The 24,871-nt window shown below is 40.4% G+C and overlaps 2 protein-coding genes and 2 long non-coding RNA genes across 5 annotated transcripts; 3 read left to right on the top strand and 1 right to left on the bottom strand.

Annotated features, from left to right (window-relative positions):
• Positions 8,181 to 18,838, top strand: LOC8070218 (putative disease resistance protein RGA1). Of its 2 annotated transcripts, XR_002453243.1 has the most exons (7): positions 8,181 to 8,300; positions 10,215 to 10,354; positions 13,551 to 13,764; positions 13,867 to 17,629; positions 17,764 to 17,852; positions 17,977 to 18,108; positions 18,343 to 18,838. XR_002453243.1 is itself a non-coding variant. In XM_021461147.1 (6 exons), exons 4-5 carry the CDS (start codon positions 13,945 to 13,947, stop codon positions 17,844 to 17,846), a joined length of 3,768 nt encoding a protein of 1,255 aa, XP_021316822.1. In that variant the 5' UTR covers positions 8,181 to 8,300; positions 10,215 to 10,354; positions 13,551 to 13,764; positions 13,867 to 13,944; the 3' UTR covers positions 17,847 to 17,852; positions 17,977 to 18,189. The 2 variants fall into 2 exon arrangements, 1 of the variants encoding a protein (XP_021316822.1); XM_021461147.1 differs by lacking the exon at positions 18,343 to 18,838 and having other exon boundaries at positions 17,977 to 18,189.
• Positions 12,085 to 13,112, bottom strand: LOC8082091. Its single transcript, XM_021462176.1, has 2 exons — positions 13,102 to 13,112; positions 12,085 to 12,973 (listed from the first exon to the last, which is right to left on the bottom strand). Exons 1-2 carry the CDS (start codon positions 13,110 to 13,112, stop codon positions 12,340 to 12,342), a joined length of 645 nt encoding a protein of 214 aa, XP_021317851.1. The 3' UTR covers positions 12,085 to 12,339.
• LOC110435258 lies at positions 20,186 to 20,874 on the top strand. Its single transcript, XR_002452872.1, has 2 exons — positions 20,186 to 20,618; positions 20,698 to 20,874. It is a non-coding gene; the product is annotated as an uncharacterized LOC110435258 (long non-coding RNA).
• Positions 23,084 to 23,749, top strand: LOC110435353. Its single transcript, XR_002453001.1, has 2 exons — positions 23,084 to 23,496; positions 23,582 to 23,749. It is a non-coding gene; the product is annotated as an uncharacterized LOC110435353 (long non-coding RNA).

Raw genomic sequence — 24,871 nt, 5'->3', positions numbered from 1 at the left:
GGGAAGAAGAAGGAAAGGGGATTGGGAAGCTGACGTGCGGGGGCGGAATGTCAGCGGGGACAGGAGCGGGCCCGGCTGTCAGCCAACAAGAGGAGAGGAGGAGGGGATGCGGCGCGCGCGGCCTGTTCGGCTTGGGCCGCAGCTTGGGCCGGCTAGGTGAGCTGTGGAGGGGGAAGAAAAGGGAAAACCAGGGGGTGGGAGTCTGGGCCTCGGCCGGTTGCGTCCAGGCCGAGAGCAGGTGGCTCTCTTTCTTCTTTTTTTTTTATTTCATTTTCTAAATCCTTTTTCCAAAAGAGTTTTGAGCAAAACAAATAAAGATATAACAGAAACAGCAAATCACAAAAAAAATACTATGCTCCAGCATGAATGCACAACATGTTTCTAAACTTATGATAAATTTTATTTTTCCGAAAATTTATTTAAGTGCTAAATTTAAATGCTCACCAAAAATACATAATTAAATCCAATTAAATCCTATTAATTGAAATTCGAATTTTGGGTGTTACATGGAAGGAGCGCAACCGACGGATGTTCGACGGCGTCTCACATACGTGCTCCTTGCTTCTAAGCGCATCCAGGAAGAGATGGAATCGTGGATTGCCGCGGGGTACCGGTTCCTCTCGCCGCTCGTTGACTTTGTCAGCTAGAGTGTCTCCCTCTCTTTTAGCAGAATAGTTCTACCTCTTAGTACACCGATCAAGCTCCACCGCTAAAGCCGGTGTTTTGTGTTAGTGTGTTTGGCCGTCAAGCCTTTAGCATCTCGCCATGGTGCTTAACGTGTATGTATTCAAACTCCTATTTTCCCTTAAAACAACACGTGTCAACGCACGGTTTCGAAAAAAATAGGCATGCTACTTATTAGTTCTATTAGCAGGTTAGGTGCTATTATATGTACCTTCAACGCACTATCTCACCACCTATTACCAACTATTAGTAGGTTAGGTGCTAATAAACATGCTCCTACTAAACAATAGCTAGCAAAAAAATAGTAGTTATTAGCTATTAGCTAATTTTTAGTGCTAATAGGTCCACCACGGGGATCCGAAGAAGAGACTGCGTTAGAGGAGATCAAGGTAAATAGGACGGCGTTGAGAAGTTTATTATATATATTCTAGTTGGCATGTCATTCACTACAGAAGTGGAGATGGCTAAGCAACGATGGTGGAGTATTAATTTAAGTTGGCGTTAGTGGAAAGTTGAAGTGGGAATAGGAAAAAATGTGTTCGGTTGAAACTGAATTGATTAGCGTGCATATATAGTCCATAGTGTTAGATTCTTATGGATCATTAGAGTGTAGATTAGTGGGTGAGTAACTTAATCTGAGGGGAAATCACTCATTGTTACCTTTAGCTGTTCCTATCCAAATCCCCTCGCGTCGTTGTAGAAGTTGCAGTACCACCAGTGAGGACCTCGATGGGGAGGTGGCAGTGTAGTCCAATGGCGCGCTTTCCGTCACTCCCAGCACTACCCTCGAGATCGGATTAGGGTTTGGATAGTGGGGTGTGGCGGCAGTCAACCTCGTGAAGAGAGCCCCAACCCCCACTTCCTCTCTTATATGTGCTACGTGACGGGGGCCCACCAGCCATGTCATTAGGCTGGACACTCCCGATCAAGGCGCGGTCAAAGGTCCGGCCCAATCGTTGGACTTGGGCCGGTGGAGATCAACCTAACATTCTCCCCCTTGATCTCAACTTATCACTTAAACTTTACACTTTAAACTTAACATTTATTTCTTTTCTCATTCCATCACATATCGGTGCATGAAGCATGTTTCATCGCCACGTTCAATCGCCAATAGATTTCACAGCTACAATACACATCTTTGTTCTGAAATAGATTCTTTAACTTTAGGCCCTTTATTGTCCGAAAAACATAGGCTTTTCCCATAAACTCATGTTGATTGTATGTTCTCTAAACACACTGGGTGGTAAGCCCTTGATAAGCGGATCCGCAAGCACTCGTTAGTTACTTATATGTTCAATACTTTCAACATGATTCCGGACTATCTCCTCCACAACATATAACTTTGTGTCAATGTGTTTGGCAGCACATTTGGCCCATTGTCATAGAAGTAAAATACTTAAATGGTTATTGTTGTTTACAACCATTATCAATTTCAGGTATAGGTTTTGTTAACTATTTCGCCTACCTTTTAAGCCTCATAATAAGCTATATTGTGAGTATAAATCATTGATGACACCACGACTGTTTCTTTGGAGCTTTTCCACAATAAAACTCTAACTGCGCGTGTTAGCTACTATGTGGCATTCACTAAACATCTCACCAAAATTTAATATTTATACCCACAACTATTTGAGAGTACTTGTTCTTTCTTACTCACCATGAGGCCTATAAATCTTTGCACTATCGCACAACATTCTCAAGTCCATTCTAGTGATGTATATCTGGACTAGACTTTTGCCAAAACACCGTAGATACATGAACTATGTCAGGGTAAGATTTTATTCATACACTCATTAAGCTTCCAACAGCTGAAGCATATTGGACGTCCATCTATTCTTTCTTACGTCGATTCTTGGAACACTAAAGTTCTCAAAGCTCTTATCCTTGACCATAGGATCAGGCGTAGCTTTACATATCTGCATGCTTTATTTCTTCATAATCTCTTCTAAGCATGTACTTGCAACATTTGTAATACCCCTTTTCTTTTATCTCGATAAGTTCTAGTTCCTAGAACGAAAGACACTTTACCGAGATTATTTTTATTGAAACTTGAGGAGAATACATCGAATACTATAGACCAACATCACTACTAGTAAGTAAGATGTCATCCACATATAGGATCAGGAAAATCGGTTTCCCATTCTTAGACTTTGCATTAATTCTATTGTCCTTCTCATTCTCTTTAAAACCCAAACTTTCTAATTGACTCTTCATCTTTAAATATCACTTTCTAGAGACTTGCTCTAGTCCTTAAATGATTTGTTTAGGCATAATCCCTTATGTTCTTTACTTCCATGACAAAACCATTCGGTTGTGTCATGTATACTTTTTGACACAAATCCCCATTAAGGAATGTCATCTTTACATTCATCTCACATAACTCTTAATCATAATGTGCCCCTAACACTCATTGGAGTGTATTTCTTCTCTTTCTATGAATACTTTCGCCATAAGTCGCACTATATCTTTCTATATTCCCTTTGGAGTCACACTTTATCTTGTAGACCTATTACAGCCTACTGTTTTGGCTCCATTTTAGGAATTTCTTCTAAGTCCCAAACACTGTTGGGTACTTATCTCTTTCATCTCATCCTCCATAGCCCCTTGCCATTTTGGATGAGTGAGTTTCTTCACATGGCTTATCCAAATGAGATGGGATTACTCTCTATTTGAATTTCTTCACTAGTGTATACTTTATAGTCAACAGAAATGACTCACTTTTCTAACTGGCACTTCTTTCATGTGGGGTTGTTGTTGCTCTTTCATTGCCAAGAAGCAATTGATTCTATAAGATGTTGCATTACAAGATCCTTGTTTATATTGTACATCTTCTTTGAAGAGCCAACAACAGGTGTTGTACAAGTCATATAACATCAACATGGTATTGAGAAATTTGTTGATCTTGAATCATTGGAGTGAGTTCCATTGGCTCTCCTACTTAATGGAAAATGTGTGAAGTTGTGATCTCGTAAAAATGCTACAACTGTATTTTGCCATAGGCACACTGCACTAGGATAGGTTATTGATCAATGGATCCTTTTTCACCAATTCTTTTTTCAAAAAAGAGATGTACGTGAAAGTGACCCACAACCATATATGCACAGGGAGCCCACAACAACTGCCTGGTCCCATCAGATAAGTTGCTTCTTATCTATTAGACATTGAAGCCCAATTTGACATAGATAGGATTTTCTATAAAAACTATTTCTTGTATCTAAGAAATGGAAAAATCAGTTTCTTTTGATTGTAGACTACGAAACCAATTGTAGAATTCTGAGTTTCTATTTAGAAATTGTTTGCGTCGGTATGGTTTCTTCGGGAACATATCATGTGCTCCCAATCCTCCCATGCTCCTATTTTAAAAAGATCATAAAAAATAATATATCAGTGGATAGATGATGCACGTATCCATCTTTATACAAAATTTAAGGATGAAAAAAAATCTACAAGGAGAGAAACATAAAAGAGAATATCAGGACGCAATTGATGCAGGTTTCGGATCCAGTAAACAATGTAGGCAACCAATTATATCATTATTTTCTCGTTTTTCATTCTCCTTGTACAAACCTTTGTTAATTTTAAAATTTTTCATGCACATGTATGCTTGAATGGAGCACCTAAGAGCACCTCCAATAGTTCCTAAAAAAATAATTGATAAATCAATAAGTTTTCCAAGTGTTTAAAAATAATTGGGAGTATATTTGTTTGGTTCGTTTAATAGTTTTGAAAATCTCACTCCTAAAATATAAAAAACAATTTTATATTAGAACTGCAGAACTATTTCTAAATCATCCTTACTATTTTTATACTTTTTTCCGTTCTTATCTATACTATAATTGAAATCTTCTCCAGGCAAATCCTACCTGCAAGATCAACGACTCACAACACATGTCATACAGATTTAACGGCCCAGATTAGAAGTATGATCACGACCTTACACACCCTCAGCCTCACGTCAAATCAAACCTCCGTCAGCTGCGTCGCGGGATCGATTCTTCCGATCGCACAAATAAAGAAACCCCCATGAATACTTGAGCTCGCGAAGCTCGTCTCCCTCGCCGCCGCCGCCGCCGACCTCCCCCGCGCAGAGTCGCTCTTCCTCCTGTCCGTACCCCACTCCCCGGCGTCCCCCACCCTCGCCAACCTCCTCCGCGCCGCCGCCGTGTCAGGAGCCACGCTCGGTGCCCTGCTCGCGTTCTTCTCCCGCCTCGTGGGCAGCCACGGGCTGCGGCCCAACGTATTCTCTTTCTCCACCCTCCTCGCTGCTATCGCCCCCACGGGCGTCGGAGCGCTCCCCCACAGCCGCGCCCTCCACGCCCGCGCGCTCGCGAGCAGGATGCTCGCCCCGACCGGTGAGAGTGGGCACGTGATGACCAGCCTTGTTGGCGTGTACGCGGCGGCCCACCAGCTCGAGGACGCCCGTAAGGTGTTCGAAGAAATGTTAACCAGGGCGGTGGCCGTGTGAAACTGCATGCTCGCCGCATACGTTCAGTGCGGCGAGGTGGATGCCGCGCTGTGGTTTTTTGGCGAGATGCCTAGGAGGGACGCGGTGGCATGGACGACCATGATTGATGGGTGCGCGAATGCTGGGAGGGCAGCAAAGGCGGTGGACCTGTTCTGGAGGATGAGAAAGGCGCGTGTCAAGAATGACGCAGTGACCATGGTTGCCTTGTTAACGGCTTGTGCAGAGCTGGGTCACTGGAGCTTGAACGGTGGGTGCATGCACGTGTGGACTTGGAAGGGTGGCAGTGGAGAACGTACTCTAATCCATATGTATCTCAAGTGCGGTGCTGTAGAAGATGCATGATACTTGTTTGGGATTTTTTTTTATTATTTCTTTAATCGATCTCTACAATTTTGTTTTTCTTGTTTGTTTGTCCAGTAAGGAAGGTATAAGTATCTCATTTTTTATGGACTCGTTACCAAGGTTATAAAACAAATGATGAGCATTTATAGATCAGCTGTGTTTCTCAACTTTTCTACATAGCATTTGTTAAAATCAAATATATATTCCCAAATAAAGTACTGTAATTTTCATATAGACTTTTTTGTTAGTGGGTAGGTTTGTTTTTTAATTTTATTATTTATTTTAGTTTTGTAATTTTTTTCTAAATATCGCCGTAGCGTTAGCACGGACAATATACTAGTACATTTACTGTTGAATCGTAGACACGCACATATGATAGTACCTCTCTTTCTCCTAAAAAGACTGCAACTCTGCTAGCAGACTAATAATAAAGTAATGAGCAAAACATGTCTGAATTTAGCCAGGTTATATAAAAAACAATATCTATGATACTAAATATATATCATTAGATTTGTTATTATTGAATACATATATATAGTATATATTGATACTTTTTAATAAATTTAATAAATTTATTATTTGACAAAAGACGTAATAACAATTGTACCTATTTCAGGATCGGGAGTTAATTATTACTGTCTTCACCCATTTTAGCTCGTTGTGGAAACGATCCAATAGTTTTTAACCGCGGCTTAATACCTTATTACAGTGATCACACTAGTAGAAAATTAAATGAGACAATTTTGGTTAGACACGGCTCAAACCAAAGATCGCTTTGGTATGTTACGTGTTCCATTCATATGCCGCCGTCCGCCGATCTATTCCATACTGACCGTGACGGGTCGGAGCTCCGGTGGCCCCAGCGGCGCGTTCAGGGTAGCACTGCACATAGTGATGGAATTATTCATGCCATGCTAAAAATGATTTTTTTAGATACATGTAGCTTGTCATAGTATAGGACATGTTTGGATCCATTAACATTAAAAGCTAATAGCTGTTAATTTTTAGCACTGGCTGTTTGGGTATATCTGCTAAAAGGTGGTTGTATAGTGAGATGATGATGCATATGAACCATTATCACCTATTAGCAACTTTAAATATGCTAATAGAACTAATAATTAGTAGCACTGCAACGATTAATTAGCAGGTCTATTTGGATCCACTAGTGGTAATTTGAGCTACTAGCACTATACACAAATAATTTTGTGAAGCAATGCGCTGGTGTCCTTTTATTAACCGAGACAGTCACAAATCCATCTGTCTCGTAAAATGGCCGGCAGTTAACAGAGGTTGTCGTAAAATGCCATGATTATCAGGTTTAATATCTTTGAATATTTTAGAGAAATAGAGGATGGTTTTAGAGATAGTAGAATATGAACTGAATTAAGTCAATTTCTGCACTCTAATGCTAGAACTTTTACAGGAATGGTAATTAGTTGCACCACAATATTTTGAAATTTTCTAGGTAGCTTAAGCTCTTACGGGAGCGACAATTAGTGTCTGCTATCTCTAGAATCTGCCGACAGCTAATATCAGATCAGCAATCTGATCCTCTCCAAGTAAAGCTCTGTATTTTTTAGTGTGACAAAATATACATAATTATATGTTTAAAAAAAATTAAAAAGTATTATACTATTTCTTACCAAAATCATCACATTTGAAAAAAAAAGTAAAATTAATATTTCTTGTACTATAAATATTAATATTTATATAGGTATTTAAAGGAATGCCTGGGCTTCGGAGGGGAGGGGGAGGGGGGGGGCACTGCCCCTGCTAGCCCCCTGGTTCCACCACTGAGAGCTCTCCTTGTTTATAGAAGCTCATGTTTATAGAAGCTCACTGGTGGGCCCGTTGGTGCTAGAATTGTATGTTGGTGTAGGCACACTGGCCACTGCACAGGATTGGTCATTGATCAATAGATCATTTTCCACTAATTTTTTTTCCAAAAAGAGATGTACCTGAAAGCAACCCACAATCACGCACATGCGGCCCACAAACCATAGTAAGGCCCTGTTTGGTTCCTTTTGCTAAATTTTAGCTAGCTAAATTTTAGTCACTTTAGTAGCTAAAGCTCCAAACACAGTGACTAAAAGGAGCTAAAATAGTTTAGTTCCATTAGTCACCCAAGAGTAACTAAAATTAGCTAGCTAAAATTTAGCAAGAGAAACCAAACGGGGGCCTAAGTCTTGTCCCATTAGATAAGTTGCTTCTTATCTATTGGACAATGAAGCCCAATTTAACATTCGAAGAATTTCTCAGAAAAACAATTTTTTATTTCTAAGAAATGGCAAAATCAGTTTCTTCTGATTGTAGACTACGAAAGCAATTGTAGAATTCTGAGTTTCTCTTTTTAGAAATTGTTTGCATCGGTACGGTTTCTTTAGGAACATATCATGTGCTCCCATGCTCCTATTAGAACCATTTCTTTTTCAGCAGCTAAGCACACCATGGAAGCATGCTTGTCTCCTTCCTTTTTCTGTTCGTTGGCAGCGGACATAAGTTGCACACATGTGGAAGAAAGCTCGTTTTGATTCGAAGCGTGGTAGACATAACTTGTTTAATATTAACAGGCCCACATATTCCCGAATAGTTCTGAAGTCCTTTATTATATATAAAAGGTCATCTCGCGAAATCCGTGGCTCCCGTCGCCCGTCCGTCCTCCGAATATAGTTCTGAAGTCCTTTATATACATAACTTGTTGCTGCTCCTCATCAACTCTGCTGCTGTTGGATGCATGGTGTGGCTGCAACTCTGTTCTGCTCTCTTCTCCCGCGTGCTGCAGCTACTGCGTGGTGCATGTTTTCTCCAGGTATGACAACGTCGCAGCTCAATATCTCTTTTTCCTATGATATTTGATGGTCCGACTAATTTGATCGGTCTTCAAAACAAGAATATAGATTCTACTACTGCTATAACATTAGTTTTGTCCTGAATACAACCCAAGATATAATTTTCATTTACCTGATTCCTGTTGTTTTCATCAATTGTGTATGGGTCAGTCTTTTTTTATGCAACCTGTTGCAGTGTGCATCTTGATTGGTCGTGTGTAGGGCAGCCATGCTAAAAATTGATCAGTTTTTTAACCTAATTGATATCTGGTACCATTTAGAATGGTGGAATAATCGCCAAGTACTTGTTTGATTTAGTTTTTAGGTAACTTCTGCGTTGATCTGTTTGTAAATAAATATCAATATTTAGGGAAATTTCTGGAACTCTTGATTCTAGTCTTTGATTAAGGTTACATATACTTTTTTTTTAAGATCCGGTTACCTGGCATTATATATTAATAAGAAAGAAAAAGAGTTGCAAGGGTTACATATACTAATATACATGGTACATAGGCCATGGGCCTTACACACTAATGCAAAGATAAAGCCCCCCTCACAATAGCTCCCAAACAGGGCCTTAAAGCTAGCAACTATTGAGTGATTGCCTCTCCACCGGTGGCGAAATTGACACCACCTCCCTTCAATCCCTAGCTGGTGGCCCTACTGGCGCTTACGTCGCAAAACGATGCTATTCTGTAATCTCTTGTTGTCAACCCATTAGTCTTAGGTCTCTCTTGTTGGTGCTAAGGCTGCTCGCCTTCATCTGTTTTCGTACTCGGGTTTTGTACCTCTGTTTACTTTTCTCTTAATGAAAAACGGGTACCAACCTGATTGCAAAAAAAAAAATCCCCAGCTGGTCCAATCCTCCTTTTTACTCCCGATCTCAAACAGCAGCAAAACAAAGCACACGAACCTGCTCCATGAGCTCTCCTTTTCGTCAGAAGTCTCGAGCCACACAGACCTGTGCTGGCAGCAGAGACTCGTCGTCAGCAGCCTCCGCCTTCCGCGCCACCTGAAGGCCCTCACCGCCGTCACAGCACCTAGGTCGCCCGTCCTCTTCACGTCCACCGCGTCCTTCACCTCAGCATCTCACTGCCCTGCACCGCAAAAATCCCTTCGATTTCTCTCTGCTGGAAGCCAGCCGTGAGTTCCCTCTCTGCGTTGTTAGCCGCTGTCACCAACCTTCAGCCAGGAACGCAGCGCTCTTCTTCTATACGCACGCTCGGCCGCACCCTTCCTCTCGTGCTCCGTCGCCGTAGCCTCGCCTGATGTCTCTGCCCAGCAAGGTTATTGCTGCTGCCCTCTGCTTCACCTGCCGCTCCTGCCTTGCTGCTCTTCTCAACAGGCCACTGGCTGCTGTCACGCTGACCAGGTGAAGCAGGGGGTCGCCTCCAGCGCTGGCTCTGACACCATGTCGATATTTGATGAAATTTCTGGAACTCTTGATTCTAGTCTTTGCTTAAGGTTACATATATATACATGGTACATATATAGGCCATGGGCCTTTACACATTTATGCACAGATAAAGCCCAACAGTAAACATACCTGAATACCTGAAACTCCCTCTTAATGAAACATATGCAGACATGCTAAGCGTGTTCGAGGAAAAAAGCATACCTGAATAAGTGACGTCTAAATGAATCTGCCAAGTTTTCATCAAATTGTCATTCAAAATTTGTGTAAGTTTTTAGTTTTCTTTATCAGTATTTAGAATATAGAAAGAATGTTTCGTGTCTATTCTCCATGAACTTAAGACGGCTACATTTTGGTTTGTTCCATATATTGGTCTTGGCCCATCCATCTGCTTCTTTGGTTTGCCAAATTTTTCGAATCACTCGTCCTTTGTGGTGACTGGTGAGACTAATTCACTAGTTACTCTCTTGGTTACACGCAGGAGAATGTAGTTGCTCACACCAGAAAAAGGACCGAGCTGAAGTGATGAGGTGACAGGCACTTTGGTTGTAGAACACAAGCTCACATCCATCGGCTAGTGCCGCTGCAAAATTACTTGAAGCCATCCAAATATTGATCTTGGTTAGTCCATATGATTCTTTCGTTTGCCCATATTTGTTTCTGCTCGGTTAATTTGTCGTGACATCATTCTTAGGTGCTTACATCTTGGTTGTACTATGTAATTCTAAAAAATAAAGGTGCTTACTACATCCAATCTATATATTTGTCCTATAAATTTTGAAGCAGGGAAATAAAGCTTGATTTGTGTGCGTAGTTCATTGAGGAGAATAAATAACACTATATATATATATATATATATATATATATATATATATATATATATATATATATATATATATATATATATATACTAGTTCTCTTTATATATGTTGCAATATACATATGTCATTTGTATGTATGTCGTAGGCAGCATATCTCTCTTGCTAGACAGAAAAATACATGGTTTAAAAAGTTGAGGAAGATGATTTGCCTGGTTTTGGAGTTGAGGGTGGAAAAGGAGACTTTTGTGAAAGTTGAGAGGAAAAATAGACTTTTTCCATTTGGGAATAAGACGGTCACTGAAACATGGCTGCTAACATCTAGACTCCTGCATTTTTTTTATTTTTTTTGAGAAACCGGGTTACATCTCATCTAATGAAACTCCTTCATTTAATGACCCTGCCAAGTCAGCAATTTTTCTTCATTTAATGACCCTGCCAAGTCAGCAATTTTACTTATGTGGCACCCTATTTAATATACATTGCTCTCATCTAATGAAGATTCTAATTGGATGCAAAGAGCATCAGGAATTTTTTTCTACCTGCACTTACCTGCTTTTTAGCTTTTTTCCTGGTTTGGTGTATAATAAAACTGATAACAAGGTTACTAATGGCGTTTCCTCTGTGTAACTTAAGTGTTAAGACAATTTAATGCTTGACCCTAGAATACTAGGTGTTTCCACTTTTGCCAAATGCTTATTACCTTGATTATTGTAAGATTTTGTAATTTTTATGAAATACACAAAATAATTATACTTTTTTATCTGGAGATGCAACTCTAAAGAATTGCTTGTTGTTAGCATCACCGGCTAGCATGGAATCTATGGTAATATATCATGTGATTGACATGTTATTTGCATCAATTGCATACCGGACATAAGCATGGCATTCCTGGTGCATACAAAAACTTGGTACATCATATAATTTGATGGAACCATGAACTATTATGACACATGAAACCATAATTTCATTGATGCACATATAGAAATCACGTATGAAATAGTATGTGGTGTCATTTTTTTTTCATGTTCTCCCATGCCCAATTTTTTACAATTTGATCTTTTTTTTTAAAAAAATTCTCTTTTGGACCTCTGTAAAACTTAAACTCAGTTTTGGACCCGGAGGGTCGACGCCATGCTTCATGGCGTCGAGGTTAGACGTCTCGACGCCGTGGATCACGGCGTCGAGCTCCATGCCCTGGCCCAGCGTGGCGTCTGCGTGGCGGTTTACGTGGCAAAAAAAAATCCTCGTCGAAAAAAAAGCTCGACGCCGTGGATCATGGCGCCGAGCTCGACGCCACAGATCACGGCGTCGAGCTTGACGCCGCACATCACGGCGCCGAGCTGTTCAATCCAAGTAAGCACAAGGCGAGCTGTTCAATCTGATTTGCCTACTTCCTCTCCATGTTCCCAAAAAGAATGCGCTGGGATGTCAAATTTTCCGTGCACAGTTTTGATTCAACGTCCTCTGGTTGATGAACATGGATCAAATGCTGCTGCATTTCGACCATTAAAAGAACAAACGTATGAGGAATTCAAATGCTAACAAAAGTAACAATGTATAGAATTCAGAGTCAAAACACAGGTAGTTAGGAGTAGGACAGTACTATCGATGGCAAGAAAAACACGACGACTTTGAGGAGGGAAAACAAACAAGCTGGTGAGAGAGAAACGTCAAGTAAAAAAACTTCAAAAAAAAAACTTGTATAGAGCACTATACGCTCACACGCACTACTACTCTGTTTTGTATCACTCATCTCATCCGCCATTGATTTCTTGGAGGATCAGATCAGATGGGTGCAGGTGCAGTCCTCGGGTTCCTGGACTTCTTGACCAGGAACAGCTTCTTGAGCAGCCTGAGCATCAGCCTCAGGCTCCACTTCCGGCGACGGACCACCCTGCCGTCATCCTGTGGATGTGGGCGGCGGGGATGCTTGTCGTTGACGTGCTTCTCCAGGTCGACGACGATCATGTCGCCGTCGTAACCGAGCCAGCCGGCCGCCTCCTTCATCGCCAGCGCTGATCCCTTGTTGATCACAGGGCTTAGCGGGCACAGCGGCGGCACGCTCGCGAGCTCCTCGTTGAAGTCCTCCCACAGCATGTCCATCTTCTCCTCCTCCTCTTCCTCGTCCCCGGCAGCGGCGAGGAACCACGGCAAAGGCGAGCCGCCGCCGAGCTGGTGTCGGAATGCTGATGATGGAAGAAGCTGCCCTCCTGTATAGAAAGCGGCGGGCGGGCACGGCGCGGCGGGGCGAGCGCGGCGCGCCGGGCGGGCGAGGCACGGCGGGCGCGGCGCGGCGCGGCCGGGCGAGGAACAGCGAGCGCGGCGGGCGGGCGAGCAACGGCGGTTTGCGAGGTGGGCGCGGTAGGCAGGGAGGAGGATGGCGTCGGCGTTTTTGGATTGAACAGCTCGGCGCCGTGATCTGCGGCATCGAGCTCGACGCCATGATCTGTGGCGTCGAGCTTTTTTTTCCGATGAGGATTTTTTTTCCACGTAAACCGCCACGCAGCGCTGGGCCTGGCCATGGAGCTCGATGCCGTGATGTCTAACCTCGACGCCATGAAGCACGGCGTCGACCCCTTGGGTCCAAAACTGAGTTTAAATTTTTCAGAAGTTTAAAAGAGAATTTTCTTTAAAAATAATGGCCAAATTGTAAAAAATTAGGTTCTCCCATGTCTGTTTGATGTAATCTGTTGCAGCGTGCATCTCATTGTTCTTATATTGCACCGTACTTCAATTGATCAGTTTGCCAGCTAATTGATATTCAGTGCCCTTATGAATAGTGGAATCATCTACTAGGATTTATTTAAGTTAGTTTATATGTACTCAGTTTTCATTAGTTTCATTACTTCAGAACATAAATATGTCAGACATTCTTTCTTGTCTGTTTGCTTGAAGCTAAAACAGAAACATTTTGGTGTGTTCCATTGGTGTGTTCGGTATATTAGTCTTTTTCTGTCCATCCACTTCTGTTTTCCCATATTTTTTTTATTTTTTAGATAAGGAATCAATCTGGCTTCATCTCTTGTAACCAAGAGAATCAGACCAATTTTTACGTACAAGGAGAATGTTCTTGTTGCCATCAGAATAGGATCAAGCTGAAGAGATGGAGGTGGCAAGCTCATTTGTGGTGGAGCACAAGTTCACAACTTTCAGTCATTGAGCAGGCAACCCAACTAGTGCCGCTGCAAAGTTACTTGAAGCCAGATTTTGGTAAGTCCATCCGCTTCTTTCACTGGCCACTATTTTTTTACAAGTAATTGCTCGTTACTTGCAGTGAGACTAACTATAAGTAGTTCTGTTGGTCATGTGCAGGAGAGTGTGGGCTTGTCTTTGGCGTACGGACATAAGAAGATACTATTAGGACTTATCATCCGTCGTGTGCGACCAACAATGGCCGAGCTAGTGGTCGGGCCACTGCTCTCCATGGTGAAGAATAAGGCATGCAACTACCTGATGGACCAGTTCAAGGTGATGCAAGGTATGGAGAAGCAGCGTAAGATCCTGGAGCGCAAGCTGCCGGCAATCTTGGACATAATTCAGGATGCAGAGGAGAAAGGAGGTTTCAGACCCGGAGTAGCAGCTTGGCTGAAAGATCTTAGGACAGTAGCCTATGAGGCCAATGACGTCTTTGATGAGTTCAATTACGAGGCACTTCGGCGACAAGCCAAGAAGAAGGGGCACCACAGCAAGCTCAGCATGGAGGTTGTGGATCGCAATCCTATTGTATTTCGCTACAGGATGGGCAAGAAGCTACGCAAGATTGTGCAGACCATCGAGGTCCTGGTGACCGAAATGAATGCATTTGGCTTTAGTCACCTGCAGCAAGCTCCAGCATCAAAGCCATGGCGGATTTCAGATTCTATTTTGGTTGACTCTGACAAGGATATTGTCAGCAGATCTAGGGACAAAGAGAAGAACAAAATTGTGGGGATACTGCTTCATGAAGCTAGCAAAATGGACCTATTGGTATTACCAATTGTTGGGATGGGTGGGCTGGGCAAGACAACATTTATCCAACTTGTCTATAATGACCCAGCAATTCAGAAGCACTTTCAGCTCCAGAGATGGTGTTCTGTGTCAGATAGTTTTGACATTGCTAATATTGCAAGTAGAATTTGCCAGACCAATGAAAATGATCAAGGTAGTGAAAATGCATTGAAGAATCTCCAGAAACTAACAAATGGAAAGAGGTACCTAATTGTGCTAGATGATGTATGGAATCGGGATGAGGCAAAGTGGGAAAAATTGTTGACTTGCCTCAAGCAAGGTGATAAGGGCAGTACAGTATTGGCAACAACACGTGATAAGGAAGTAGCTCGAATTATGGCCATTGGAGCATCTGAATCCTACAATCTTGAAAAACTGAGTAACAAGCATTTGAAAGAAATAGTACAAAGTAGAGCATTCAGTTTAGAAAATCCCTATAGTGATGAGCTGGTTGGCATTCTTGATACGATTGTCGACCGATGTGCTGGTTCTCCTTTGGTTGCCAAAGTCTTTGGCTCTATGTTGAGTACCAGAAAAAGTTTGAAAGAATGGAAGGACATATCTACCAAAAGTAACATTTGTAACGAAAGAACTGGGATCTTACCGATGCTGAAGCTCAGTTTTGAAGACCTGCCATCACATATGAAGCAATGCTTTGCATTATGTGCTATATTTCCCAAAAACTACGAAATTGCTGTGGAACTGTTGATAGAGCTTTGGATGGCACATGACTTGATACCTGTCCGGGAAGATGAACATCCTGAGACTGCAGGAGAAGAAGTTTTCAAGGAGCTTACTTGGAGGTCATTTTTTGGAGAATTGAAGCAAAAAAGTCCGTTTGATTACGGAGAAAGGTTGCAGCTTCGTACCGGAACCATATGCAAAATACATGATCTCATGCATGACATTGCTCTTTCTGTTGCGGGGAAAGAATGTGCCACTATAGTTGATGAGCCAAGCATGAAGAAATTGTTGCAAAATCCTATTACTCGGCACTTGTTCTGGTCACATGAATCCAATGATTTTTTGAAGAAAGAATCTCCTTCTCTCCGGACATTATTCTGTACAGACTATGGCTCCTTTAGACATATATCAAAGTACACCTCACTGCGAGCACTGCACCTTCCTCACATGGAGCTATGTAGAGTTGAAATGAGGCAATTGCAGCACCTAAGGTATCTTAATCTATCAGGAAATCTGCAACTGAAGGAATTTCCTGAAGATTTAAGCATACTGTATAATCTACAAACGTTGAACCTTTCTCATTGCGAACAACTTCGCCAGCTCCCAAAGGATATGAAGTATATGGCAAGCCTCCGACACCTCTATACTAATGGATGCAAGTCATTGACGTGCATGCCTCCAGGACTGGGACAGATCACTTCTCTACAGACTATAACATATTTTGTTGTTGGTGCTTGCCCGGGCTGCAGTACTATCAGAGAACTACAAAACTTAAACCTTGGTGGCGAGTTAGAGCTAAATTGTCTGGAAAATGCAACGGAAGCACTTGCAAAATCAGCCAGTCTTCAAAATAAAGAGAAACTCACACATCTATCACTTGAATGGAATAGTGAAGGTCAAGAGAAACCAGTGCAAGATTGCCATCAGAAGGTGTTGCATGCTCTTAAACCTCATGGTGGTCTGCAGATGCTAAGGATAGTTAACTACAAAGGCAACAGGTTACCATTGTGGATAACAGATCACAGTCAGTTGCAGCACTTGACTGAGCTCCGTCTGCTTGGTTGTATGTTGTGTGAGGAATTTCCTTGGTTCAGCCATTTCAAAGCTCTTGAAGTTCTTCATTTAGAAAAGCTGAACAAATTGCAAAGCCTGTGCAGTGATATGTCATCCATGCCATTTCCAGCACTAAAGGAACTCCAGTTACACGATTTGGAGAGTTTGGAGAGATGGGTGGCAACAGAAGGCAAAGAAGATGAACTGGCATTTCCTGTACTTGAGGAGCTTGATATTGAAAACTGTCCTAAGTTGACTAGTCTGCCTGAAGCACCAAAGCTCAAGGTTATGAGGCTGGATGAAGACAAGGTGCTTCTGTCCTCAGCAGTAGTATCAAGGCACATGTCCTCACTGTCCAAGCTACAATTGTGCGTCCGTGACACAGAAGAGACACCACCACAGGTCAATCAGGATCATGAATCGTCTCTGGCAGAACTTATTTTGCAGGGCTGTCAATTTTTCTTCTCCTCTGATGCATGGAAATGCTTTAGAATGGTTGTTTGTTTGGAAATTACCGGATGTGACTTTCTGGTCTACTGGCCAGAGGAAATCTTCCAAAGCATGGCTTCTTTGAAGAATTTGGGGATCTCTAACTGTAGCAACCTAATAGGGGCCACACTGGAGAAAAATGCTGAACCTATACAAACAACAACAAATCAAGTCCTGCCGTATCTAGACATGATAAACATATTCAATTGTGACAGTCTGAAAGAGCTTTTCATGCTTCCCCTGTCTCGATGTATTGATGTATGTGACTGCCCCAGACTTGAGCACATTTGGAGAGACGACAAGAATTCTGAGACATCTACATCACGATCTCATACATGCCTAGAAGCTATATGTATTGCTCGCTGCGCCAACCTTGTGACACTTCCAAACCTGCCACCATCCCTCAAGGATTTACAGGTCGGCATCTGTGTGGCGCTTCGTTCTGTGTCAGGGCACTTGGATGCACTTGAGAATCTAATCATAATTGATTGTGGCAACCTGGTAGAACTTCCAGATTTACCACCAACCCTAAAGGAATTAAGGATCCAAATTTGTGGGGAGCTCTGTTATGTGTCAGGGAGCCTAGATGCACTCGAGGAATTACAAATTGATCACTGCAACAAGTTGCAGTCTCTTGAGTCAATAGGAGACCTGCCATTATTACAGATACTGAGAATTGAGAGTTGTAACCGCCTTGCAGTCTTACCTGGTAATCATGGGAGTTACCTTTCACTTCGTGAACTTAGGATCAAATATTGCCCGGCCATAGATATGAAGCAGCTTTACTCATGCCACCAACAGAGGCTTGACGGCCTCGAAGATAAAGATGTATCCCATGCTCATTCAAGAAACCCATTTGAAGGTATGTAGGTTTTATTTTTCTTTTCTTCATTGCCTTCTCAAATGTGGTTTATTCAGCTATATATTGTTTTTAGCCCTATTCAGATAAAGATGTATCTATTGTTTTATCTTAGACACATTATTTTCCATTTCCAGGGCCTAAACTAAGGGAACCAAAAACATGGCATTATGCTGTACCTTGGTGTCGAGATTGGGCAATCTGGCGACACATTAACTGAAAACAGGTATGCAGCCATTGTGATTTTGAAATCTGAGTTTTGGAGAGGCAGCTACAAGACCTCGGGGTTTGACAAGTACTGTTCATTATGGTTGGAAAGTTTACCTTTGATCATTTCTGCTATTATGTAGTTTCAGGCCACCTCATCCAGCAAGGGAAAAAACTATAGGTCACTAGTGTCAGAGGATGAAGGACTGAAAGTCTGCATAACATCTGATGGAAGTGTGTCGGCTGGCTGGACCTTCTTTCCATCGCAGATGCAGGTCTGTTCCTCATCTCCGAAGACATGTTTTTTGTCCGCATAATTTGTCAGGGTGTGTGTAGAAAGTTGATGCCATTGTAAGAATAAGAAGGATTGGTGAGCAACCATGGCATAAACTGAATGTTTGATTTGTGACAACTATGAAATCAAGCAGCCATAATACCTGACTGCCTTTTCTGATGAACTGACATTTTTTTGTGTTGGCTGCCTGCTTGGTGTTCTGTTTCTGAACCAGATGCTCAGCCGGGGGGGTGCTGCACAGGCTGCTGAGGTGGTGGTTGATGTAGAGGATGGTGATGACTAGTGTTGAAGTATGATCCGGATTCTAACGTGAGCCTTGCAGGGACGCCTGGGGGGCCATGGTTCAAGTTATATATTTAGCAGATTTATTTCTATATTTGACTGCAATCAGTCCATCCTACAGATAAATCATGTAAGCTGCATGGGAAGAGCTGGCGACGCATAGGAAGCCAACTCCCAAAGAGATGAGGAATACTACGAGGCTGGGAGAGATTCAGCGCAACTTGTATGCAACCCCAAATGACCCGTGTAAATCGGCATTCAAAGAAAAGGTGCTTAATTGTCTTATTTTTATGACAAAAGCAACAATTCTTACTGCCTTGCCATTTATGTTTTGCTAAGTTATCTTTTGTTAAGATAACTCCCCTTCAAAAGTACCACATAAAAATCTTTATCTTCAATGGGGCCTTTGTTATTGAAATCAATTTATTAAAGTTTGGGACATCTTTGCTCGCAAAAAAAGTTTGGGACATCTTGATGGATCAAAGCCAAATAATGTGACTTTAGCAAGAGTTGGCTTTTCGGGTTCAAATTCTAGTGAAACACATCTTGTTTTTGAGTGAGCCTGAGATTAGCAATGCGAGACAATAGATCATTCCAAATTGTTAATTTAGGGCCAATCGTCACGTCTCCATGAGAAATTTATCGGCGTAGAACTAAAAACCTCTGCTAGTGTTTGTTGTTTGTGTCTAACGATGTTATATAGACAATGATACTGTTCACTCGAAGGTGAATTTCTAGGCCTCTTGTCCACCCAGAACGAGCCATCTTTAATTATAAAGGAGCCAAGGAAATCTTGCTTGACCTTCATGAGACTGGCCAAAAAATGTGAATCTCCATTGTCCCAATAGACTTGGGATAGCAGCTTGGAGCCCAAGTACTTGTTTCAGATTATTTCTTGCCAAATCCCATCAGTTGTTAATAACTTAAACAACCATTTGCTTAGGAGTGCAGTGTTCTTCAGCTCCAAATCATGAATTCCTAACCCTCTGATCCTTAGGTTGATAAAGTATACTCCACTTGGCAAGGCGATACTTCCTTCTTGGTTGTCACTTTGCTAAAAAAACTTAGATCTAAAATAATCTAACTTCTTTAGCACTCCTTTTGGGATTGCAAAGAATGACATTATATACATGGGTAGACTACTTAGAACCAAATTAATCAAGGTTAGTCTTCCCCCGGTCGATAAGTGTTTGCCTCTCCAGCTACTCAATTTCTTCTCAAAACGTTCTCTTCCACCTTATGCCAGTTTGTGTTCCTTACTCGTGCTAGACTTAGTGGAAGTACTCTTTTCATTACCATAGATATAGATATAGATATAGATATAGATATAGATATAGATATAGATATAGATATAGATATAGATATAGATATAGATATAGATATAGATATAGATATAGATATAGATATAGATATAGATATAGATATAGATATAGATATAGATATAGATATAGATATAGATATACCCTCATCGTCACTAGAAATCAATTCTTTATAATAAATGATAATATCCTGCCTATATGTTGGAGCATCCATAAGATCTTATATTACTTTGGACTAAAGATTAAAACATCCCTGCCATTAAAGTCTTATATACTATACTAGTAGCTGACCCTAGCTACATATGTACTCATGTTCATATAACATCAAGCTTGGTCTTTGCTCGTCCATTCAACTAGCTGGTCACCCCTAGCATTAAAGTCTGATATACTATACTAGTAATTGACCTTAGCAAGCTTTCCTTTCGTTCATAAGTGTATATATATATATACGATATATAGAGAAGCACACATGACACACACACACTCAAGTTCATAGAACATCAAAGGTGCTTGGCTTTGCTCGTTCAATCAACTAGTCAGCTGGTTATCATATCTATCCCAAACTAGCACCATGATGGCACCAGGGAAAGGAACATTGCTCCTCCTGGTCTTGGCTATGGTAATTTGTGTAGGTTGTGTGAGTGGTACAGCGGCGTCATGTACCAAGGCTCAAAAGGACAGCGTCCTAGTATTATGTAATGGAAGCATCAAGAAGGGAAAATCTGATCCCCTATCCAAAAAAAGCATGTGTTGTAAGTATGTGAGAAACATAGACACGATCTGCATCGTCAGTCTTCTTACAGACAAAGAGAAGAAACAATACAACGAATATAAGATTCGAAACCTTAGGAAAGACTGCTCACTTGCTCCTTCGGCGGCACTTGATCTGGTAAAAATTAGTATTTACTATAGTTGCATGTATGTTTGTACTTACTTGTAATATGAATGACTCATGCTTTCCCTAACAGGTCACGGTGTAAAGCGACGCATGCTATTGCTCCTGAAGGGCATAATAAAAAGTTGGAGAGGAGATATATACATCTGGTAGTTATCTACTCCAGTAAAATCAATCTAGTTGTGATATGTTGTGACATATGTATTGATTTCATGGAATAATATAATGTGTTGTCCAGCTTGATCCAAAAGTCGTTGTGTCTTTCTTAGGTTGTCTACATGTCTTTCTTTTCACTCGCTAGCAAACATGCGAGTGTGCTGTAATGAAACCTAATACATCTTAAAATCGCATTCCATACCATCGCTAGACACAGGTTGTTCTACTCATATGAATATGGTTGAGTCTAGGTCACATACGGAACATGGAGAGCGCATGGACATTTTGGAAATAGAAGTTTGGTTGAAATTAGAGAAACTCTCCGCTCATTAATATTAGGTAGAGATAGATATTACTACACAATTAGTTTCGTCTTGGTATTTACACTACTAGTCTTATTAAAACCAGCAGTGAAAATTATCACTACTAATTCAAAATAGAATGGCGGTGAAAGACATTTTCACCACTGGTTTGTCGCTTGAACCGATGGTGAAAACTAACAAACTTGACCGATGGTGAAAACTAACAAACTTGGGTACAAAACTAGAAACCCTACCTCTCTCATCCTCGCTCTCAATATAGGGCCTCCACAATCTTTCTCCCTCTCTCCCTCATCTTGGCCCACCCTTCCTCTCTCCTGGTGCAATGGAGGTGTTTGAGCATGGTTGTAATCAAGAGTAAAAGAAACGATTGAACTGCAACTTTAACCAATAGGCACAGGTGATCTCAAATGCAGATCTTTAGATGTAGGTCACTAAAAATACAAAATATTGTTGGAAGGTAGGACGACAAAGATTTCTAGCGGATGGTGTGGATCATTTTTTTCTTGTTTTCTCGTTGTTGGTGTTCTTATTTTGTTTTACCGTTGGACGACCCGTCAATAAAAATTGATATTTGGGTCTAGCCATCCGTCGGAACATGTGGATTGGGCTCTTGCGCGCTTGGCTGTTGGCCCAACTCCCGCCTAATTTGAGATTGATCAAAGTAAAGAACTATTGTGCAAGCAGAGAAAAGAAAGAGCAATAAACACTTGAATATATAGTAGCGGGTTGCATCAAACATGCACCTACAGGTCACAGCTATTCAAGTAGTGCTAATTTATCTTTCTTGTCTCTCTTTGCAAGTATTTTTTTTGTTGAAGTTCAAATTTTACACTTACATAAATGGTATCATCCTCTGTCCATCCATATTTTTGTGTGAATCTTCATGATCTTGTTTGCTGCTACCATGGTTGTTCCTACATATTAATTCAGATATGTTTTGATATATTCTTTTGAACGAAAGGATATCTTTAACATAAATAGAAAATCAACACCACTAGGAATCAATTCTTTATAATAAATGATATCATATCCTACTCATGTATTGGAGCATCCATATCTCATTATTTCAGATTAAACATTTGAAACATCACCCCTAGCATTAATGTCTCATATACACTATACTAGTAGTTGATCCTTGCTTTCGATTCTTACTACATAGAGAACACATATACTCAAGTTCATGCATAGAGCATCAAGGTATTAATTGGAGCATATCCTGCTTCAAAGTTTTTTAAATATAAATAGACACTCAACACCAGTATAATAAATGATAGCATATCGTACCCAAAGATTGGAGCATCCATATCTCATTATTTGATATATATATATATATATAGAGAGAGAGAGAGAAGCACACATGACACACATACTCTCAAGTTCATAGAACGTCAAGCTCCTTGTTGATGTGCATACTTTGCATGGCAAGACAAATTGCTAGTGGGTTATCTTTATAATAGATATAGATATAGATATAGATATAGATATAGATATAGATATAGATATAGATATAGATATAGATATAGATATAGATATAGATATAGATATAGATATAGATATAGATATAGATATAGATATAGATATAGATATAGATATAGATATAGATATAGATATAGATATAGATATATACAGATACGAATACAAATACAGATATGAATCGACATCATTAGTCAATTCTTTATAATAAATGATAATATCCTGCCCATATATTGGAGCATCCATAAGATCTCATTATTTTGTACTAAAGACTAAAACACCCTTGCCATTAAAGTCTTATATACTATACTAGTAGCTGACCCTAGCTTTCCTTCTATATACTCATGTTCATAACATCAAGCTTGGTCTTTGATCGTCCATTCAACTAGGTTGTCACCCCTAGCATTTAAGTCTGATATACTATAATACTAGTAGTTGATCGTACCCTAGCTTTCCTTTCGTTCATAAGTGTACATATATACGATATAGAGAATCACATATGACACAAACACTCAAGTTCATAGAACATCAAACTTGCTTTGGCTTTGATCGTTCAATCAACTAGTTAGCTGGTCATCATATATCTATCCCAAGCTAGCGCCAAGATGGCACCAGGGAAAGGAACATTGCTCCTCCTGGCCTTTGCTGTGGTAGTTTGTCTAGGTTCTGTGAGTGGTACAGCGGCGGCTTGTACCAACACTCAGAAGGACAGCCTCCTTGTATCATGTAATGGAAGCATCAAGAAAGGAAAAATTGGTTACCCATCCAAAAATAGCCCGTGCTGTAAGTATGTGAGAGTCATAGACATGGGCTGCATCTTCGGTCTTCTTACAGACAAAGACAAGAAACAATACAACGAGTATAAGATCCGAAACCTTAGAAAACATTGCTCACTTGCTCCTTAGGCCGCACTTAATCTGGTAAAAATTAGATTTACTATAGTTGCATGTATGTTTTACTTGTAATATGCATGATAAGAAGTGACTCATATGCTTTCCCTGATAGGTCGCGGTGTAAAGTGACGCATGCTATTGCTCCTGAAGGGCATGACAAAAAATTGGAGAGGAGATATATACATCTGGTAGTTATCTACTCGAGTAAAATCAATCTGGTTGTGATATGTTGCGACATATGTATTGATTTCATGGAATAATATAATATGTTGTTCGGGCTTGATCCAAGTGTCGTTGTGTCTTAGTAGCGGGTTGCATCAAACATGCACCTACAGGTCACAGCTATTCAAGTAGTGCTAATTTATCTTTCTTGTCTCTCTTTGCAAGTATTTTTTTTGTTGAAGTTCAAATTTTACACTTACATAAATGGTATCATCCTCTGTCCATCCATATTTTTGTGTGAATCTTCATGATCTTGTTTGCTGCTACCATGGTTGTTCCTACATATTAATTCAGATATGTTTTGATATATTCTTTTGAACGAAAGGATATCTTTAACATAAATAGAAAATCAACACCACTAGGAATCAATTCTTTATAATAAATGATATCATATCCTACTCATGTATTGGAGCATCCATATCTCATTATTTCAGATTAAACATTTGAAACATCACCCCTAGCATTAATGTCTCATATACACTATACTAGTAGTTGATCCTTGCTTTCGATTCTTACTACATAGAGAACACATATACTCAAGTTCATGCATAGAGCATCAAGGTATTAATTGGAGCATATCCTGCTTCAAAGTTTTTTAAATATAAATAGACACTCAACACCAGTATAATAAATGATAGCATATCGTACCCAAAGATTGGAGCATCCATATCTCATTATTTGATATATATATATATATATAGAGAGAGAGAGAGAAGCACACATGACACACATACTCTCAAGTTCATAGAACGTCAAGCTCCTTGTTGATGTGCATACTTTGCATGGCAAGACAAATTGCTAGTGGGTTATCTTTATAATAGATATAGATATAGATATAGATATAGATATAGATATAGATATAGATATAGATATAGATATAGATATAGATATAGATATAGATATAGATATAGATATAGATATAGATATAGATATAGATATAGATATAGATATAGATATAGATATAGATATAGATATAGATATATACAGATACGAATACAAATACAGATATGAATCGACATCATTAGTCAATTCTTTATAATAAATGATAATATCCTGCCCATATATTGGAGCATCCATAAGATCTCATTATTTTGTACTAAAGACTAAAACACCCTTGCCATTAAAGTCTTATATACTATACTAGTAGCTGACCCTAGCTTTCCTTCTATATACTCATGTT

This window comes from Sorghum bicolor, chromosome 5 (assembly GCF_000003195.3).
Source record: "Sorghum bicolor cultivar BTx623 chromosome 5, Sorghum_bicolor_NCBIv3, whole genome shotgun sequence".
Classification (NCBI taxonomy): domain Eukaryota; kingdom Viridiplantae; phylum Streptophyta; class Magnoliopsida; order Poales; family Poaceae; genus Sorghum; species Sorghum bicolor.
The sequence above is the reverse complement of the archived record's forward strand: the minus strand, read 5'-3'. Positions and strand labels throughout refer to the sequence as shown.

Coding starts and splice junctions, on each gene's coding strand:
- LOC8070218 (XM_021461147.1), top strand. CDS start 13,945: ATGGCCGAGCTAGTGGTCGGGCCACTGCTCTCCATGGTGAAGAATAAG. Junction 17,630..17,763: donor TTCAAGAAACCCATTTGAAG/GTATGTAGGTTT, acceptor TTCCATTTCCAG/GGCCTAAACTAAGGGAACCA.